The sequence below is a fragment of the Pinus tabuliformis genome, chromosome 2_1 (genome assembly GCF_031772625.1).
Source record: "Pinus tabuliformis cultivar Carrire ecotype Pingquan chromosome 2_1, CPIR1, whole genome shotgun sequence".
NCBI classification, from domain to species: domain Eukaryota; kingdom Viridiplantae; phylum Streptophyta; class Pinopsida; order Pinales; family Pinaceae; genus Pinus; species Pinus tabuliformis.
In genome coordinates, this window is record NC_142299.1 from 671,031,163 (window position 1) to 671,046,568 (window position 15,406).

A 15,406-nucleotide genomic window follows, 5' to 3' on the forward strand; every position below is an offset into this window, starting at 1 on the left:
ATCCTTTAAGATGATTTTCGATCCTTTCCACCGCAGAGTGGAGGGAGTGCACATCTTCTTCTATTTTTTCTATCCTTTCATTGGCCATTGCTTGAGCGCGAGTTTCTACCATACACCCGTCTGACGAAAATTTGGGACCGCCGAAATTTTTTTTACTAAGAATTGAATGGTACCACCTTGCTCAGCTCGTCGTCCTGATTCTGATGGGCTAGGTCACCAATAAGCGCCTTGGAAGATCTCAGAGCTCTAACTAAGGAGGATCGACCGTACCCTTAGCCGTACAACCCGACTACCCTATCGTACGGGCGAGTAATCTCTCCGAGTGTTGTTCTCGGTGTACTGTAGCCATAAGACGGCCGAAGTTTTATCTATGGCGAGGTTTCAAGGGAGCTAGGGGGCTTCCTATATACCCAGAGGGTACGTGGAAGACAGTCCGTGCGCGGTTCTGTCTAATGTGCTACTACTCGAAGGGGTACCCACAGGGGTTACAAGGGAGTCCAACAGACGTGACCACCTCTTGTATTTCCTGCGTGCATGCCTCCCCAAATCTGCAGGTTTATGCGCTTAACGACAGATCCCGTGGTTTAAAGATGCCGGAACACGTGTCTAGCCTAAAAAAAATTTTGCTAAAATTTGGAGATCCCACCGAGCCCTGGAAAGTGCTCTAATACCACTTGTTATGCTCTTAACCTGCAAAGCGATACCCAAACATAGAATTTGCGAAGAAAAGATACCGAGAACACAAAATATGCGAAGAAAATATACCCAGAGCACAGAATAGCAATGATTTTATTATCCAGAGAGAAATGTTCACAGGCCTCTTCGAGGGGGCAACCTCCAATAGAGCAGAGGTCGATTACAAAACAAGACACAATACTCCTCACAGGGAGTCTCTATCCTTTATATATGACTCATACATGCAATACCACGAGCCAATATCGTGGATTTTATTAATACCATCTATCTAATACTACCGCCCATTTACCATCTAACTAATACTACCGCCCATTTGCAACTAACTGTGGTCCCGTCATTAATTGCGGGTTAACCACTTACAATTATTAATATGGGCTTTATTGACTCTTGACTATGACGTGATCCCATGACATAAATAAGGGGGTTAGGGTGGGACCCTAACAATCATCCATAGAAGTTGAGTGCAGCAAAATACAACAACAACATATTTTGCCTCGACAATTGATAAAGAAATGGAGTTTTATTTTTTGTTGAACCATGATACCAAGCGAGGTCCCAAATAAAATTCTCCTTCACTAGTACTCTTTTGATCATCAATGTTACTTGCCCAATCAAGATCTGTGTAAGAATGAACTGGAAAATCTACGTCTTGGGGATACCATAGACCAAAATGTTGAGTTCCTTGTAAATACTTGAATATTCTCTTGACTGCATGGAGATGAGTTTCTTTATGATTTTTTTGAAATCATCCAATAATCCCAACTGCATGCATAATATTTGGTCTTGTGCCTGTAAGGTAGAGTAAGCTCTCGATCATATATTTGTATTCTGGTTGTTTTACTAAAGGAGAATCATCGTGTGAACTAACATTAAATCCTATTACCATATGTGTGCATATAGGCTTGCAGTCTTCCATTCCATATTTAATCAAAATATGCTTGAGGTACTTCATTTGTGAGAGAAAGATACCATTATTTTATTACTGAACTTTAAGACCAAGAAAGCATGCTAGTTCACCATGTAAGGCAATCTCAAATTCTTGTTGCATAATTGAAGAAAATCCTTGACTCATAGATTCTTCATTACTTCCAAATATGATGTCATCAACATAAACAACAACTATACATTTCTTATCTTTATCCATCTTTATATATATATGTATATATATATATATATATATATATATATATATATATATATATATTGCTACTTGAAGACCCCTTGGTGAAGCCTTGTTATTGCAGATACCTATCAAGATGATAATACCATGCACATGGGGCTTGTTTTAGCCCATATAGAGCCTTCCTAAGTTTGCAGTCAAGATTGTAATCATTTCCTAGAATGAGCTCTTCAAGTTGTTCAATATAAACTTCTTCTTCTAGATCTCCATTTAGAAATGCAGATTTAACATCCATTTGATATACTTTAAAGTTATGAAAGCTTGAAAATGCAAAGAACAGTCTTGTGGCTTCAAGTCTATCTACATGTCCAAATGTTTCTTCAAATTCTATTCCTTCTTGTTGAACATATCCTTTGCAGTATTTAGTTGCATGACCTTTACAAATTCCGATTCTTCCAAGCTTCCCAATAGAACATTGAAAACCCTTTCATTAGTCTCATAATTATTCTTTTCTGCTTAATCTATGGGAATGGAGGATGGATATTAATAGGCTCCTTCAACGATTCCCCAAAAATTAGTTCCAAGTGAGTACAGATAATCTATTGTTATGACTTTCTAGAAAACCAAGTTGTATCCATTCAACAATGGTGGCCTAATAGATGTTACTCCTTCTTGATTTATCATCTTCATGAATCTTCCTTCAAGCGATTAAGCTTCTTCTGAAGGATCTGCTATGATACCAATGTTAGGAAAAATAATAAGATGGAGGGGGGTGAATCAATGTTTTAAAACCTACTTTAACTTTAATTTTCTTATTCTAATTTATGTACGCAACTATTTCAGTAAACCTGCATACATACCCAACTATGATGAAAGAAAATTGTGTATATCTAGTTAACTAGTTTTACATATAATTAATCATTTGTTAAGCTTTGACTAGTTCATCATTAGTTCATTAAAACGTGTATTAAGAAAAAAATATTAATAGTATGGAGGATATAGATCATTAACACATCAACACACATGAACGCCAATATGTTAGGTGGAAACCCAATGTGAGAGAAAACCACCACTGATGTTGTCTCTATCTTTAAGAAAGAAAAATATTCTTACAATATTCTACTAGTGCAGAATTTAACCAGTGCGCAGGCTCCTACCTACAAAAGGATACAACCTTCTCTTGCTTTCCAGCTCCTACTCAAAGGGAGCTACAACACCCTTTCTAAACATTGTTATCTTCATCTCTTTATGGATCAATTTTTAGAATGTTTCAAACTTGATCAAGTTTTAGCTATTATGAAATCAATTACTCAAATAGTAAACCAATTGAATCATCAATAAATGTAACCAATGCAACTATATCAGAAAAAGTCATGCCAATGCATTTCCACTCACCAATATACTAAGCCAAGCACTGTTACCCATCACATAAACCAACTACTACCATGCAAACCCTTAGCAAGCATACATTAGATTGTATAGGATACTATTCTTAATCCTACCTACGTATGTGCACACTTCTTCTGGAGCATACCCACATATAGATCTCAAAATTACTGATACTTAAATCTGAATCACTATCACACTAAAACAATCACTACATCACATACTAAACCCATCACGGATCATAGAGCCAAATAAAGATAATTATATAGTTGCATCACCACTTAGTTAACATTTCATTTCACAATTAGTTCAACCCAAACAATACTGTCAAACACAGATCATTATGAGAGAGAAGTAAATAACAGACAATAACAAACATATTTGAACTAATCAACCATCATTAACAATTCATACTTCAAGGCCCTAGCAATTGTATGTGACTTTTATAAAGAACACTCTTATATGTAAGCACTTTTAATATTTCACACCTGTGTATAGATTTTGAAATTTTGTAGAATATATATACGACCCCCCTAAAGTAGATCTGCATATGTACGTGACTTTTATGAAGAAAAATTTCATTCAGATATGTAATTACTGAATCATTCCTTCACTGTAGCCACAAAACATATTTCAAAACCCTTATCGTCACCTGTTTATGTCAGAATATCATTACCATCACAGATTTATCATTGTTAGACATAATGATAAAGGATCAAGCAAGCACGTTTATTAGTCACTAAAATGATTTCAGATCTATCCAATCTGAACCATGTTTTAGATCAAACCATTCATTCATAACCCATAATTTTCACACCTAGCACGTTGATCTACATCTTCTTATATAATTTAGGCCAATCCTTTAGTAATGTCGACAGTATTATTTTACGGGATCAAATATCTATTATCACACTCATTACTATGGGCCAATGCCATGGTAAGACCCCTGGTATTGAGAATACCATGGTGCAGAAACTGTATGCAACTTTTCTTCACCATACCCACATATGTACGCAGCCTTTGTTCATAGGACCCACGTATATTTTCTAATATTTTTCCTTTATCATTCCTCTGTCTTAGAACTGATATTTCTTTGTCCAATCTCTTTGTTACATTTATACTAGCCTGTATACTCATCGTGCCACCATCATTTTGACATCTTTATCAATTAGGTTTCTGTAAAGAGAAACACATTAGTCATAATTCCAACAGTATATAGATACAACAATTTTCATCATAACAATCCTTTTGAGAACTAGAATCCATCCTTGTAACAAGAGGTGCACAATATTTTATCATATGCACCACATTCTAAATTCCATACAATAAAAGGTATACATACATACATATATATATATATATATATATATATATATATATATATATATATATATATATATATATATATATATATATATATATTCTAATTTATCAAATATCATTCAAGGAGAAAATGAACAATAATTATATGAATGTAGAAATCACTTATGTGAAATTCAAAGATGGAAACCAATGTAGGAAGGAGCCTTTTCTACCCAATTGTATGTTTAGTTATGTCAATGCTCTCTACAACCAGCCATGCGTTAGCCAGGCCGTGATAGAAAAAGGTGAAATTTGGAAACAATTAAAAATTTGGGATGGGTGAAGACAAAACTCATTCACAAATACAAAAAAAATAGATAACTCCTCTACATGTTGAGCTTGGGTTACCCACAAATCTAAGATTCCTCTAAGCTAGCCAACATATAAATACAAAAAATTATTCATTGTACTATAATCCCATCATGGTTTCCTCCCCATTTCTTGTTATTTTGGCCCACCATGCAGCGATTTCCAACCCCCACTCCTCAACTAAGTTCTATAGCTCTATAGTGAGTACATGTCATGCATATTTTCTTTTTAGAAATCCCATAAATGGTTATTATTGTTACAATCCATGATTGACATTTTTCTAGGTGTATTGAGGCACCCAGAACTTTATATAAACACTCAAAACATTCAAGAAAACTTCCACACAAAAACGTGAAGAATCAACTAACAAAATTGATTCTCCAAGCATTCATGTGTTATCTCCTTATATGGTTTAATCTCTCCATGGATATCTACTCCATATGTTTTCTCCAATTTTCCCACTCCCATTAAATTATGAGAGTACTCCACAACCACCACTCAAACCCTTATGAGAGTACTCCACAACCACCACTCAAACCCCATAAATGTGGTAGGTGGTTGCATTAACTACCCAAAGCTTCATTTATCCAATTATACTATGGTGGGAAATATGGTAGTAAAATTTCAAATTCAAAATTTGGAATAGATCATTGGATAAAAATGTTCTAACAATAATAAGTATTGTTAATTTCATGCAAGCATCTCACTAATTCCCACTGATAGTATCATAGTCTATATAGATGCTCGATGCTGGTTTTTTCGAAAATGGAAGAAAAAATGCGGTAGTATGCGTTAGGGTTTCATTGTGTGGAGTTGCAAGCAGAGGACTGGAAAAAAATCTCAGCCCATCGGAGGATGCAAATGGAAATTTTGGGACAGAGGTAACATGACTCTCTTGGGCACACAAACCTGCAGTAGCTCCAAAAAGGCATGGACAAACTTGATGCGAGTATGCAAGGGACCCAGAAATAACAGAAGAAGGAAAACATGGCCTAGAAGAGATTCACTGTCATGGAGATACAATTGCAAATCTACTCCGTGGCTCGCCTCTTGCACCACCACGCTGAACTATTGGACCCGTCACTTACCTTCTGGAGTGAATACAAAAGATTTCTTGGACTATTCACTTGTGGTCGGGATGGGAGGCACTGTGGACGGTGACGACGGTGGTTCACATGGAGGCATTTGTTGGTTTGTGGGCTTACAACGCGGCCTACGCACTTATGTAGACGTGTCCCAGTGCGTCCTCCCTACACACTGCCCATATTTGATATTTCCTTGCATTCCAACATTGCAGGGGTGGATAGGCTTTTGAATCCTACATACTTGCTCACTTCCTTTGCGCCAGAGGGGAGCACATCGGATTTGGGTGCCCAGTATTCAAAAGTATTACGAGGAAGATAGTCATGGTCATGGGACAACTACACCTTCCTCTGCTCCATCAAAGCAGAACCGGAAAAATCTCTATGAACTGGCACAGAAGGGTCGAGTACTATTTTGAGCTGTGACAACATCTGGAACACACAAAGCATAGGGCTGAATGGAACATCTGAAGCACAACCCAGAACAGCAAGGAAGAAATCGGCTCCCACCAACTGGTAAATACTACTTGCTTTAAAATATTTCTAAAAACCCATGTTGGGAGCTCTTTATTAATTTCGGTGAATACATCATATGGAGTCATGCAACTGAAGCAATATATCACACAAAAAACAGGCTACCCTGTACATATGCAAAACTTGTTATATGGGGGAAGAATATCGTAGGATAATTGACTTTTGACAGATTATTAGATATTATATGCATCCTCCATAACCCTTAATGTGAGACTTGTAGAAATTTTGAATAATTTAACACATATTCACAGAGATTATCCTGATCATACAATTATAAGCAGAACATGTATAATACATAATCTCCTCTACGTTGATCATCAATTTACAGAAGCAGAAACATTCACAGGCACACATAGAAGCATCAATCAAACTCATTAACACAGTATGTATCCCGGGAAAAGCATCTCACTAAAAACCCCACACTATCTGTATATTAATGATTGAGACCATGTAACATTACAAAGTACAATGCTTATCACAAGCAATCCAGTACCAGCTCCACCTGTTACACAAAATACAGCTCAGATCTGATCTCCAAATCTATTCCACTGCTTGCCTGCCTCCACTGCTCAATTCCTGCTCAAGAACTGATGAGAATGGCTCACCAAACTCGTATTTGACCTGCAAATAATCACTCACACTCTGTTGGATGTGAGCACAGGCTACAATTCTTGATATTGGCCAATTCATTGGCATACTCAATCCCTCTGATTGTGCAAATCATCATGCACAACTATAGTCACAACTGATAGCAATCTAATCCTCTAACACCTGTCCCTGCTGAACTGAACATGCACTGACATGCAACTGAGTTAACTGATGTATTCTGTAGTTGCATTATGAGTTAATAACTTGTGAGTTAATTAATAACTAATTCACCCAACTCATCTCTAGTCTATTGATCAGTTATACTAAATACAAGTAGTTTAACAAAGTTAAACTGAACACAACTCCATCAACTGGACCTCCAGTCCACTAAACTCAACTCACTTGAGTTCTAACTAAAGTCCTGCATGCAAATATTAGTCATCCCATAGGTAGCCACGTATTTCCTTCTGGGATCTGCATGTACCACATCTATAGCTCAAACTGAAGTGCTCCAAGAGAATAAGATCAAGTTTATAGTCCAAATATTATTATGAGACAATAATATTTGACTTTTCTATTTTTGACAGCTAGTCTAAAAATAGACTTTGATCACTCACACTGTGATCACTCACACTGTGGTCACCCACACTGTGATCACCCACACTGTGATCACCCACACTGTAATCATCCACACTGTGATCATCCACACTGTGATCATCCACACTGTGATCAAAAATAGAACTTGCGCCATAGTTTGCCTGCGGGCCCACTTAGTGAAGGCGACTCTTTTCACTAAGCTCCATCATCTTGTTGCATTCTCAACAAGCATTTCTTGTTGCACACTAGAGGAGGAATGACAACATTCAATAAATCCAAAAGTGCAGGAGGAGGTATTAGGTCCAGCAAATAAAAAAGAAGAACCAAAATGGAAGCATACAAATGGACGACTATCCTTCAAGAACATTCTAGAAGGAAAAAATGTAGCCACGGAACCAACAAAACAAGCAGGAATTACACCAAGTCCATACATAGTGGAGCAACTGAACTACACTCCAGAACTAAACATAGACACTCTAGAAACAAATGAGCATTGTTCCTCTTTTGAAACACAAGCCATTATATGCTGTTTCAACTGCTTCTGGCCAAAACCAGTAGAACTTTTTCAATGGATTTTAACTAATTGGACATTAGATTGTGAAATTCATCTCTGCTCCAAAGGGTTCTTTATTGTAAAATTCCCAACATCTGAGGCAAGAGACATAATATTACAGGAAGGACCATGATTTTGGGGATTGATGAGCCTATTCATCACTCCTTGGTTTTTAGATTTTGATGCAAATACTTTGGTTGTCTCCGGGATGCCGGTTTGGGTTCGGCTGCACAATCTTCCCCTCCATTTCCGGGACGACCGGGTCCTAGTAGGTATAGGAAACAACATTGGGAAGTTCATCAAGACTGACATCCAATGAGTGGTGGAAAGGGTCTACAGCTTTGCATGGATACGTGTGGAAGTAGACCTCAGCAAAGGCCTACCGGACAACATTCACTTGATCCACTGCAAGCGGAACTCGACACAAATTTTAGATTATGAGAACACTGCTTTCAAGTGTAGAAATTGTAGGCAAGCATGGAACCTTCATAATACGTGTCCAGAAGCCAAGAAAGACACACAAAGAAAGAATTTTGGGAACAACCTAAAGGTTGGCAATTTCCCCCACCTAAATCCAAACAAGAGGAGGGCAATGTTGGGGATGATCTCCCAATCAAGGGGAACAACTGGCCTCCAAATGAACCAGAAACACAGGGGGATCCCCCACAGGACCCTTCTGCACATCTAAACCATTTGGTGCAAACAAACATGATACCATAAGAAAGGGACAACAGTGGGAACAAGCATATTCACTCATCAAACAATTCATATTCCATAAGGACAATGCCAGACATGATGATGGGAATTAGCTTGCACTTGTCTCTTCTGTGCCGTCACAAGGGGAATGGAGAAATGCCGAGAAAAATAAGGGGAGAAAAGACTAGATTTTTCCCTTCATATGTATATTAGTTTGCTTACTACATATTTTTGATTATCATCAATCATGGACTAGATGATATTATGTTTCTTAATAAAATAGATGATACTATGTTTCTTAATAGATGCAACATATAATTTTATTTTCATTAATAAAATTACACCTTTTTCCTCGGAAAAAATTCTATATAAATGCTCAAATTCCCAATTAAAATCTCAACATTCTTAATTAGTCTAAAAATATTTAAATATACATCATTTTTAATTATTCAATTTAACTCATCCGAAGAATGACATTTAAACTTCACTACATGTTATAACGAAATAATTAGTTAAATTTTTATCTTACAAGCATCATATGCAAACCATGACACGAATGTTTTTTCCAAAAATAGTTCTTACGGCCCTAGAAATGGTCTTGGGAGAAAAAAGATAGTTGTAAGTGTTGGTTATTTCCTTTCTATTCTTTGAAAACTTGAAAAAAAGCGTAGAAATGTAAAATTTTTATAGGAAGAAGGATCCATATCCCATTGATATCTTTGCAATTGTATGAAGAGCACAAAATTGGAGGCGAAGGTAAAAATTCAAAACAAAATCATTATCCTTAAAATGTTAAATCTATGAAGGGTTCTAACGTGTTATGGTGTTCACACACATTAAAACATGGGCATTCTATAACGTGTGTGAACTATTTGAAAGTGAAGATTTTAGGGGTGAGAGGCTTTTTCTTCACCTACATTTTGGCTATTTCAAATTTAGTTTTATGATGATAATAATGGTTTAGGATGAAAAAATAATAAAATCTTTATTTCTTCAAATATGGTTCAAGATTTTGATTTTTTATGTTATTTTAAATAGGTTAGAAAAATCTATCACTAATAAAATTACACGGGCATTATATTACACGGCATTATATATTTCATCGTGGTGCATGTTTTAAATAGAATTAAAAATAATAATTTTTTTCATTATTTTTATTAATCTTTCTTCATGTATATATCACAATTTTGAAATTTAAGGGTCCTTTTTCTCTTTTCTGAATTTTTATGGGTGTCATGTTAAAGGATCTCAAATCCTACCATAATGCTTATCTCATATTTTGGAGGCTGCATTAATTGTCTTAATTTTTAATAATATAAAATAATATACAATTAACATAAAAGGGAGAATTTGTTTATCCCAAAATAGTAATATACAAATACAAATTATTCTTTACAATTCTATAAACTTGTTGAAAGAAATTCAATATCAAACCAGTACATAATATAAACATATGCAATATATTTATATGAAAATTAAGATATCATGTTTTAAAATAAATTTTCACATAGTAGATAAGTATTTTAATAATGATGATTATTATTAGTTTTCACTAATATTAAAATGGTCTATAGTACCTTAAGAAGTTAAGATATTACTTTATATTTTTTAGAATTCTATTTATATGCTCAAAAAACATTAAGAGAAGTATTTGGTTGAGTTAAAAGGTCATGAAAAGATGGTAGCACCGGAAATATTTTGAAAAGTATAACCTAGATAATTTAAGACAAAGTTCTTTCAATATTGAATAGTCTTTGTGTCACAAATGTGACACTCTTTCATCCAATGGTGCTTTTGAATCTACTAATGCTCATAGTATTTTGTTGTTATTTCAACAATGCTTATTTTCATCTTTACACTAGTCAAGACATAGAGATATTTCTAACTTTCAAGATTTCCATCCATCACCTTTTTATAATATCTTAGTTTCATTTCCCCCCAACTCTTTATCAATTTCTCCTTAAATTTTGATATGGTAATATTTTAATATTCTCCTTATCCTAAAAAAATACTCTCCTTTATTCCTAAGTGGTCTAGCAAATCCCATCTTGAGCTAAAGGTGGTTGCTTTGGCTACAATTAGTAGCATGTTTAAGAAATCTCTGGTGTGTCATGTTATTTAACCTATTTTTATACATAAGATACTAGTCACAACCATGTTTCCAATGGGTCAAAGATTTGCTTCTACCAAGACAATAGATACAAAGTATTTAGTTTAATTAAGGTTGTAGGTTGTAGATTGTTTTTTGATATGTTTTATATTTCTCCATAACTCTAGAAATAGTGCATCTCCAAACCTCACATTCAAAATTTTTGTTTCTTACAATTAATAGTCATACCTATCTTGGAAAATAAATTTTGAAAGATATTTAATTGCTTACCAATATCATGAAAAGTTTTGTTAAAAAAATACGTATAAATATATTAAAAAAATACTTATAAATATATTTATATATTCTAAAGAATAAACTATTTATTATATAATATATTTAAATTAATTATAAAATATTTTAACTAATTTGTGATAAATAATTTTTTAATTATGGAATATTATAAACTATTGAAATATATGCAAACTATTAATGTATGTACTTGTGAGTAGGCATTCACTAGGTCATAGAAAGAGATCATTATTCTGTTACACTTATCCTCTAACAGGTGACTAAGGATTGTACCTATTAATCAGGTAACAAATCTTTAGGAGTTGCACAAATCCTTTAGGGGTTGTACCTATTAGTTGGCTGACAGATCCTCTAAGGAAATAATACAGCCATGTGCAAATAACGGAAAGTAAAGGTTTGTAACTTTTAACCAGTGCAAACTACGCAAGAAAATAGTGTTAATATGACCATAAATTGCTGATTGAATGCAGGCTACGCGAGAAAGGACTGTACCTATAATAAAAGTTTGAAGCAAGAGCATTATTTAACAAAATGAAAATACATCTAACTAAATAACTTCAAAAATATATTTAATGTTCAATTCAACGCGATATACTCATGCTTCTAAAGGTAGGTTACGGATACCCTCACGAATCTGGAAGTAGGTTAAACGAATCAAAAGGTAGCTGACGGGTCCTTATAAACACAACTCTCTCGGCTCTCGCGGCAAGCCAAATTTCGCATCAACTTACCAAAAACGAAATATACAGGACAAAAATCAGTGGACATTTGTGGAGCACGATGAACTATTCATAGTTGATCAGGTGACGTGCAACATTCAGTCTCTGAAAGGCCGTGATTTTGATCGCAATCTGAACTACTTTTGAAATGAAAAATAGAAGAATTGATATGACGAATCAGCGTTAGCCATTCAGTTAACATTACTAGAGTTAAGATCTTTTTATCAGTTTACATATTTTTAATAGGTTAATATAGTGGAACTACGATAGTTATATAAATGAAATGACTCATATATATTGATAAATATTAAGAATAAGATTTATTCAAAAAAAACTTAATAAATTCATCTCACTTTATAATAGGGATGTTTATTTGCAAATAAGTTTTATTACAATATTATGTATCAATATTATGATTATGAATACTACATGATCAAAAAAATCATTACATTTGTTCATATGATATTTATTTTATTTTAATTTTTGATTTCTGAATACTACTAAAAATATTATAAAATATTCCATGAATACTATATACCTTTTATCTAATAGTTGATAATTAAATTAAATTTAATAATTCTATTGGGAAATATATATTTTTATAACATCAAAATCATGAAAAAAAACCATTACACTGGTTTATAAGATATTTATGTTAATTTTTTATGTATAAATATTACTAAAAATATTATAAAATATTCCATATATATTATAATAGCAATCCCCTATTGAAAACCAATAATGATAATCCCTTATAGAAAACAAATAGCAATGTGGGTTGGAACAGAACTGATAGGGAGAGATTGCAACACGCCACCTTCTCAATTCAAAGAAACTGGCAACGAGATCAGGTAGTAATCGATTACAAATGGGAACCTGCTCTACTCTCGGATTCGGATTGCAGATCAAATGGCAAAACACCTAGGCTTGCTGTTATGTTGGTCATGGTACTTGTTATTATTTCCCATGGATATTACTCATGGCATTTCGGAAGAAAAATGCTTAATTCATTGTTCAGAAGATTACTATTACTCTACTGGGATCTATCATCCAGGGCCTGTCACTGCCATGGAAGCTGATACACTAAACTTTGCCCTCAACTTGGAGTATCTAGAGGGTGAATACTTCAATCGTGCTTTATACAGAGAAGGGCTAGACAAGTTTGACCCTGGTCTCTCAGGAGGAGGTCCTCCACCTATTGGCTTTGAGTTAGCAAATCTCGATCCTCCAACACGAGACATTATCCAGCAACTCGGCTTGCAGGAGGTCGGCCATATAAGGTGATCTGATACATCCATTCCAATCTGATCAATAATAATCCATTCGCATAGATTTCCCTAGTAAGTCGTGCAATTATTCTTTCCGTCGGATTATAGTTCTTGCATTATATGGTAACCGTGCTGAGAGTTGATATCCCATACAGGATCATTCGCGAGACTGTTAAAGAAGCGATTCCACGACCTCTGCTAGATCTCGGGGTGGAAGTGTGGGCGAAATTCTTCAAGGAAGCATTAGGATATCACCTCAGTCCCCCATTCAATCCTTATGCCAATTCTGTTAACTTTGTTCTTTCCGCGTATTTCATTCCTTACATTGGTCTTACAGGCTACGTCGGGGCGAATCCAAATTTGACCACAGCGACTGCAAAACGAGTAAACTCTCAGCATTTTCACCTATTGATATAATTATAGAAAATTATAGAACCCCAGATGGAATATAGCCGTTGCTACATACGTTTGTTAGTTTTTTTTATACCAGAAAGCCGTTACTGTTAAGTTTCAAATATTTTGATATCAGATAGCCGTTAATGCTTCAAATACTTTCATGATTTGGTATCCGAAAGCCGTTACTATTATGTTTGAAATAATTTCCATGAACCTAGTCTTTTCATTCAACAGTTGGTTTGCTTGCTTGTTTCTTTGCCATTTGTCTGCAGCTTGTCGCAGGGCTTCTTGGAGTGGAATCAGGGCAGGACGCAGTAATACGTTACTGGCTATACGAAAGGAGGTATGACAAGGTTTATCCATACCCAATTACAGTTGCAGAGATTACAGCGAAGATATCGATTCTTCGGAACAATCTCGGAAAGACAGGAATCGTAGATGAAGGATTAATAGTGCCAAAGGAGCTAGGAGCTGAAGGAAGAGTGAGCGGTAACATTTTATCTGCAGATCCAAACTCTGTGTCATACAGCAGAACTCCAAGGGAGATCTTGAGAATTTTGTATGACACAGGAAATGAATCCATAACCGGTGGATTTTATCCGCGCGGGGCCAATGGACGCGTTGCCAGAAGCTATCTGCTTCCCCCGCATGCTGGGTAACATGCGGTGTTGCCATTGCCATGGACTAGACTTTGTGTAAACTCTAAATAATTCCTTGGAGGAACCCCATGCTCCCCAATAAACCTCACATCACTCCGACCAGTCTATGTACCGCTAAACCCTAGTAGATATTCCGTGGATGTATAAATCAACCTTATACTATACTAAATATATTTTGGTATTTTGTACTTCAAAACATTTTTGTGTTTCTGTTATAAAATTCTACATGGATTCGATCAAACAAATTTCTTTCTACATCAAGTTAGAGGTGACTTGATTTTGGAACCTGTGATAATTTGTCAAAATTCGGGAAGTCATAGGTGACTTAATTTTGGAATCGGTGATAACTTGTCAAAGACGTGTATTTTTTAGGTGGTGGGTTAGTTGAATATGGGTATTTACGATGACTATCTTCCACCAGTCTATGTCATCCACCATTGTATGTATGGTAATTATGTGGTTATTTGGTACGGCTGTTTCGGAGCTAACCGATTTCCTTTGCTTTTTAAAATAGGGTCTTTATCATGGCCCCATAAAGAAAGGATTTAGTTGGGATAGATCTGATTGGGGGTTGCATTTTCTAATCAATTTAGGAAACAGACTCGCTGAATATTTTTAGTATAATATGTTTTTTTATATTTTGAAATGGAAGTAAAAGTTTCTACTGATTAGATTAAAAAGTATGGCAGGTTAAATATACAATGACATTTTTTTTTTAAATATATAAATTATAGTTATCTGTTTATATATATATGATTTGTTTTTTAAAATATCTTTTATATTACTAATGTTATGTATTATTTTTTAATTATAAGTTACCAAAATTATGGTGATGTTTTCAATACTTTGTTTACTTTTAATATAAAATTAAATATTAAAACAAGTAAATTAAAATATTAAAACATCTTGACTAAACTTTTGTCATTTTAAGGTTTACAAAATTATATAAATTTTATTGGATGCAATTATGTAAACCTTATTGGATGTATTTCTCCTTGTCATTATGATTTTTTTAAAATAAATTATAAGAGTGATGTTTA

The 15,406-nt window shown here is 34.6% G+C and overlaps 1 protein-coding gene across 1 annotated transcript; it reads left to right on the top strand.

The window, feature by feature from the left end:
* The first annotated feature begins 12,874 nt into the window (after positions 1–12,874).
* On the top strand, positions 12,875–14,564 carry LOC149202378 (ferritin-like catalase Nec2). Its single transcript, XM_089399962.1, has 3 exons — positions 12,875–13,323; positions 13,467–13,695; positions 13,980–14,564. Exons 1-3 carry the CDS (start codon positions 12,953–12,955, stop codon positions 14,364–14,366), a joined length of 987 nt encoding a protein of 328 aa, XP_089256088.1. The 5' UTR covers positions 12,875–12,952; the 3' UTR covers positions 14,367–14,564.
* Positions 14,565–15,406: the final 842 nt, after the last annotated feature.